The sequence below is a fragment of the Epinephelus moara genome, chromosome 17 (assembly GCF_006386435.1).
Source record: "Epinephelus moara isolate mb chromosome 17, YSFRI_EMoa_1.0, whole genome shotgun sequence".
NCBI classification, from domain to species: domain Eukaryota; kingdom Metazoa; phylum Chordata; class Actinopteri; order Perciformes; family Serranidae; genus Epinephelus; species Epinephelus moara.
In genome coordinates this window covers 11,857,479-11,862,835 of record NC_065522.1, presented here as the reverse complement: position 1 = coordinate 11,862,835, position 5,357 = coordinate 11,857,479, and the positions used below count along the sequence as shown (strand labels likewise).

General features: G+C 39.0%; 1 protein-coding gene across 1 annotated transcript; it reads left to right on the top strand.

Annotated features, from left to right (window-relative positions):
- Positions 1-1,459: 1,459 nt before the first annotated feature.
- On the top strand, positions 1,460-3,876 carry LOC126404139 (fibronectin-like). The gene is made up of 5 exons (XM_050067155.1): positions 1,460-1,634; positions 1,897-1,974; positions 2,128-2,206; positions 2,306-2,569; positions 2,883-3,876. Exons 2-5 carry the CDS (start codon positions 1,933-1,935, stop codon positions 3,149-3,151), a joined length of 654 nt encoding a protein of 217 aa, XP_049923112.1. The 5' UTR covers positions 1,460-1,634; positions 1,897-1,932; the 3' UTR covers positions 3,152-3,876.
- Positions 3,877-5,357: the final 1,481 nt, after the last annotated feature.

The window sequence follows — 5,357 nt, the reverse complement described above, 5'->3', positions numbered from 1 at the left end:
TTTATTGGTCTGACCTGAGGAAGTGTAACTAGGTCATTTATGTCTTAATCACTAGTTTTTAAAATCTGTCACAATAGTTTTATTACCTGACTGTGAAGGCCTCCAGTGTTTGAATGTGTAGGACGTGTTTATGCCCAGACTCCACTCCCAGTCTCTCCTGTCTGGCCAGAGAGGTGGGTGTAATCCCCTGTATCTGTTTTTGTTTTCTCCAGTATCACAATGTTTTTTGTCATCTGTCAATGTATGGACTGTAGCGTACAGGCTCTATTCATGAAGATTTTTTTTTTTTTACACACCACTAACTTACTATAAAATAACAAACTTAAATTAAAACTGTCTTCTTTTCTTTTTTTTATTTGAACGTGTCCTCCAATAACATGACATCATCAGTCGGCCTATTGCTCTCTCCCTTTCTCTCTCCTCTTCCTACTTAATGCATTTCTCTGTCTTGGCCTCTTTCAGTCAGCTATGTGGCTCTGTCAGTAATTCAAAAACAGGATTTCAAAATATATTTTTCAGTCAATAAAACCATAATAAATAAAAGACAGTCATATAAGCAATACAAAAAACAGACCTATATTAAAAGTTTTTTGGGGGGACATTAGAACATGAACATGTCCTGTAAATGTCTGTCCCCTCTCTTCCTACTTAACACTGTTCTCTGTCGTTCTCTGTCTCTGTCTCTTTTCTCAGCCCTTGTGTGTGTATTTCTCCAGTGTCCACCGCAAATCCACTAAATACAGTCTGTGGGCAACAAGTCAGAGACACGTTAAGTGGTGCAATGTAGCCAATCAGAGGTAGAGTAGGGCGGGTTTTGCTAAGAAAAGCCAATAGCGAAGCAGCAAGCAGAATCAACTGAAGGTTCAGTAAGTGATGTCATGCGGAAGTGCTTCCCTCGTCGTCTACCTGCCTTGGTGTGGCGCTGGCGTCAGTCACATTACCTATCCTCAGTATCATGGCGAATTGAAATGATAGAAAGTTGTGACGTTACCACCACGCTACTGAGAAATGCGGTTAAGTTAGCAACTTCGCTACTTGTAGTAACGTTAATGCCCAGCACTGGTGAGGCTAATGGGGTATCATCAATGTTAGTGGCTTCACCACCTCTAGCTGAAGTACATTGTTGTTTGCAGCTTGATTTATTATTTTAATTATTAATCAGAGTGCCAAATTGATATTTTAGCATATTTTATGAGACTGAGTTGATTATTTGGCTTTATTTGGCATCTATATAATTAATAGCCTAATTATTTTCAATAATAAGTAATTATTTCTGATAGCCATTTCTAATACTTTGTACCACTAGTTCACAACAAATCAAAGTTTTACACAAATCAGCCCTTTAAATCCACCGTCCCCTCACCACCTCCTGACAAGACAAATAAATTTTGTTTTACTGGAAACCACATGACCGTTAACTGTTTCTGGGAATCAAAAGTGAAAGTAACTTCACTCGGCAGAATAAAAGGAGACATCTGCAGTAGGCCAGTGCATTGTCAGGGCGTGTCCAGAGCTCTGTCCTCAGGACAAAAGCTACTTAACCTATAACAGAATATTGCACAAACAATTACTACAAATTCCTGGATAAAAGAACAGAACTGTACTTTTACCATGGACAGATGACTCCAACAAAGGTAAGCAACAATCTCTTTGTCAAGGATTGTTTCCCTCATTTGAAGTCCGACAAAAATAACAGGCTTTCCATAAAACAGAAGCGTGACTCAGTGTGTTTTATCTATTTTTAACAGCTGCATTAGTGTGCCGATTACAGTAGTTGTTTTATTCTATATTGTTGTCTGACAGTTTGCAGAGTACACTTAGCTGTGTGATTCGTGTCTAATATGGATAACTGTTGGAGAAGATGTTGATAACAGGGTTCATTTCTATAACTTTCAGTAAGAAGCAGTTTGAATAATCTGGACCAAGTGTGGGATGGCTGAGAGTGTACCCACAATGGATAACTCTGATGAGGAGGTAAACATCTTGTTTTTACAATCTTAAACTTAAATAACAATAAAATTACAAGCCAAATATTTCTCCTTGAAGCTATTGAATGGGATTATAAATTGATTCATTTCACTTTTAAACTGTGTTTTTTGTTTTGTTTTGTTTTTTTAAATAATGAAGGAGTTCTACGATGCCCCAGATTACCCCGAGTCATACGATGAGGACGGAAAGATTACTTTACCAACACCACAGTCTGACTGTATGTGTGACCGTCAAAAACTGATCTGATTTATAACGAAATAGGCTTACATGTTGTAATGTTGAGATACTGAGATGTACCTCTCTTCTCTTGTGACAGACGTTCCTCCACCAGGAGATGTAACAGTTCTCAGTGCTGACCAGGAGACTGTTTCTCTTGGCTTTTCACTCACTGAGACCTCTGTTAGGTATAAACTGCAAATAGATTACTCCTGTGACACACAGACAGGCAGTTGGATCAGAGAGGACTCCAGCACTGTGACGGTTGAGGGACTGAATCCTGGGACTGAGTATACTTTCAGCATCATAAGGATTGCTGATAATGGAAATCAAAGCAAAGCAACCTCGCTATCTGTCTTCACAGGTAAATCTGTAAAACAAATCAGTAAAAAACAAACAAACAAAAAAGATAGAAAGTATTGTCTGAATGGTCTTTGGTCTCATAACCTATATAAATGTCTTACACTGAGGTATGCTCTTATTTGGTTAAAAAGGTCAGTTTTAGACTGAAGATGTGGTAATTTGTATTTCCACAAGTGCATGACCTGATTATATGTGGCTTTATCTTTTACCACACCTCTTTAACTTGGCAGTTAAACACCACTTTAAAATACAGATGAGCACTGACTGAACTTGAATTCCAAAGTATAAGTGAAACTACTGTACTGTTCCCACAGAGGCCAGCCCTCCTGCAAACATTACAGTTGACCAGATAAGCAGTGAGTCGCTGTCTCTGAGTTGGGACCCACCTGCTGGTGAAGTGGAGAGCTACACTGTGACCTGTTGCAGCGAGGGAGAAACTGAACAAGTGATGACAACAGACGCAAACAACCAGACTTTCAGCAACCTGAAGCCAGGGGTGTGTTACTCCCTGCAGGTTTCTGCACAACTTAGGAATGGAAGACAAAGCAAGCCAGCTGTAACAGCTGCTACCACAAGTAAGTAACAGAAATCATAATGTCAATAAAAAAGAAGAATTGATTTTCTAATAAAACCACAGACTTTGGAGCATTATACACATTTCTACCACAACTCTGCAGAAGTTTCCAAAAGACTATTCAAATAAAAGAGATATAAATGAAAGTAATAAAACACTCTGCGTTTTAATAACCAGTGGATGTTGGGCATTGACAAAAGCTAATGTTGGCCTTTCCCAAAAAAACCTAGGAGGACATGGCCTCAGCCTACCTGGTAACTTGTAAAAATTCATATGAATTCCTACTTGTGACAAGGCTGTGGTAAGCAGTACTTGGAAATAACTTGATCTATGTGATCCTCAAGATGAGGAATAGGAACAGCATCAGTATCAGTATCAGTCAAAACAAAATCTTTCCTCTCTCTCTTCCTGAGCTGCCAGAACAAGGGCTGAACTCCAAGCACTAGAAGTAGACTCTGGGGCTGTCCCTTTTTATTTTCATAATCCAATCTTAATCTAGACTTTCGGGGAAAAAATACATTCAAACTGTATATGACTGAAATTACTTTTTGTAATCAAAATGTACAGTCTGTAACTGCAACAGAGTTTAAAGTAGTTTGCCTTGTGGTCCAGCAGATGGTGCTCTTAATAAAATGTTAATCATTTTGACCTATTGCATTACATGCCCTATTGACCTATAACTTAACTAAACTATTAAATAAAAATGGAGGAGGACATTGGCGTGCACAATCTATCATAGTTAGGTTATTTAAGTGTGGGAGTGGCCTATTTGAATCCGTTTTGTTTGAGGCCATGCTGCAAGGTGAGTGTGTTTGCTGATCCTGTAAGTTTATTTATCTCCTTTAACTTTAGCTTATATTGGAGTTATGCTATGTAGCGTGTGAAATAGAGTATGGTGAATGTGCTAGGATAGGTAGTATTGGCACTGTCACTACCTGGAGCTCGGGTTTGGTTGAAGGTGGCAGTGCTGTTTGGGCTGAGAAAGCCATGTGTAAGTAAGATAAAGGAGGTTATTGGTTGGTGTGGAGAGCAGTGAGACCTGGCATTAGGAGAGTGTCTCTGGGACGCCAGAGATCACTGTCTAGCCTCCTGGAGGTGTCGTGGGACCAACTAGACGAAACACCGGTAAAAGGAGGCTCCCACCTGATGACCCCAAAGACATGTTAGTTATCACTGCTCACTGGTCTGTATAGTTAAGCCTTGCCATAATAGCTTATTGTAGGGCTTAGGAGGTTATTCACTGAGTGCTGATCCTTTTTGAGAGCACAAACTTCTTGTGTTTATTTGAATAGTGTGAGCAAATGGCTCCTGCTCAACATGCAACTAATGCAAAGGTGACCTTCCCTGCTTCCCCACTATGTCTCTTCTAATACTCAGCCACAGGTCTAGTCTACTTATTTAATCCAGGGTTTTACTCACACCCATGTGACCAGACAGTGGTCATGCCTCATGAATCACTGACACCGTTCAGGGTCAGTGTGCAGGGACATAATCTAATAGGCCATGCTCCATCTCTCAACACACCAGGGATGCATACCAATGTTGAAAAGCCATGAAAAAGTGCATTTTGCATAATATGTCACCTTTCAAGTGCAAGGCTGTATGTAACAGTGTAGATCTGGTATGAATCAAACTTGCAAAAAGAATCGGTACAAAATAATTAGTGAATTTTTTTGGCCAGCAATAGTGCACGTACACTAATACCTAATGACATCTTAAAACCGACTATACCTTTATGTTTTATATTCATAATCTTTTGATATGGTTAACAAATCAGCATTTTCATGAATCTGCAACATTTTGAAGCACAGGATGACCTTTTCCACATCTTTCCAGTCCTTTACTGACAATCCAGCGGCAGTCTGCCCATTAGATTTTGATAGTGTTTATAAATCTAAATTATTTCTAAAGTTGCAAATCCATTTACTCAAGTCTCAGTTGCCAGTTTATTAGGTGCAACTAGCTAAAACTATTGCAGTCTAATAATACAACATTGAGATTATAATGTTTAGTATTTCTTAAAAGTGTTTTTAAAAGATGTCAATTTAACTTCATGGGCATATTGGAGGATGTATTTATGGTGTTTACCTGTACTGCATTATAGTTTCTTTGTAATAGTCTGACCTCATACATATAAATGGTGTGGACAAAGTATCAGAAGCACCTGTCAGTATGAGACTGTGCAATTCAACAGCACCACAAAATAAAGCCCTCA

Excerpts from the sequence above, each read along its gene's own strand:
- LOC126404139 (XM_050067155.1), top strand. The coding sequence starts at position 1,933 with ATGGCTGAGAGTGTACCCACAATGGATAACTCTGATGAGGAG. Across the intron at positions 1,975-2,127 it reads TGGATAACTCTGATGAGGAG|GAGTTCTACGATGCCCCAGA; the intron begins GTAAACATCTTG and ends TAAATAATGAAG. Across the intron at positions 2,207-2,305 it reads ACCAACACCACAGTCTGACT|ACGTTCCTCCACCAGGAGAT; the intron begins GTATGTGTGACC and ends CTCTTGTGACAG.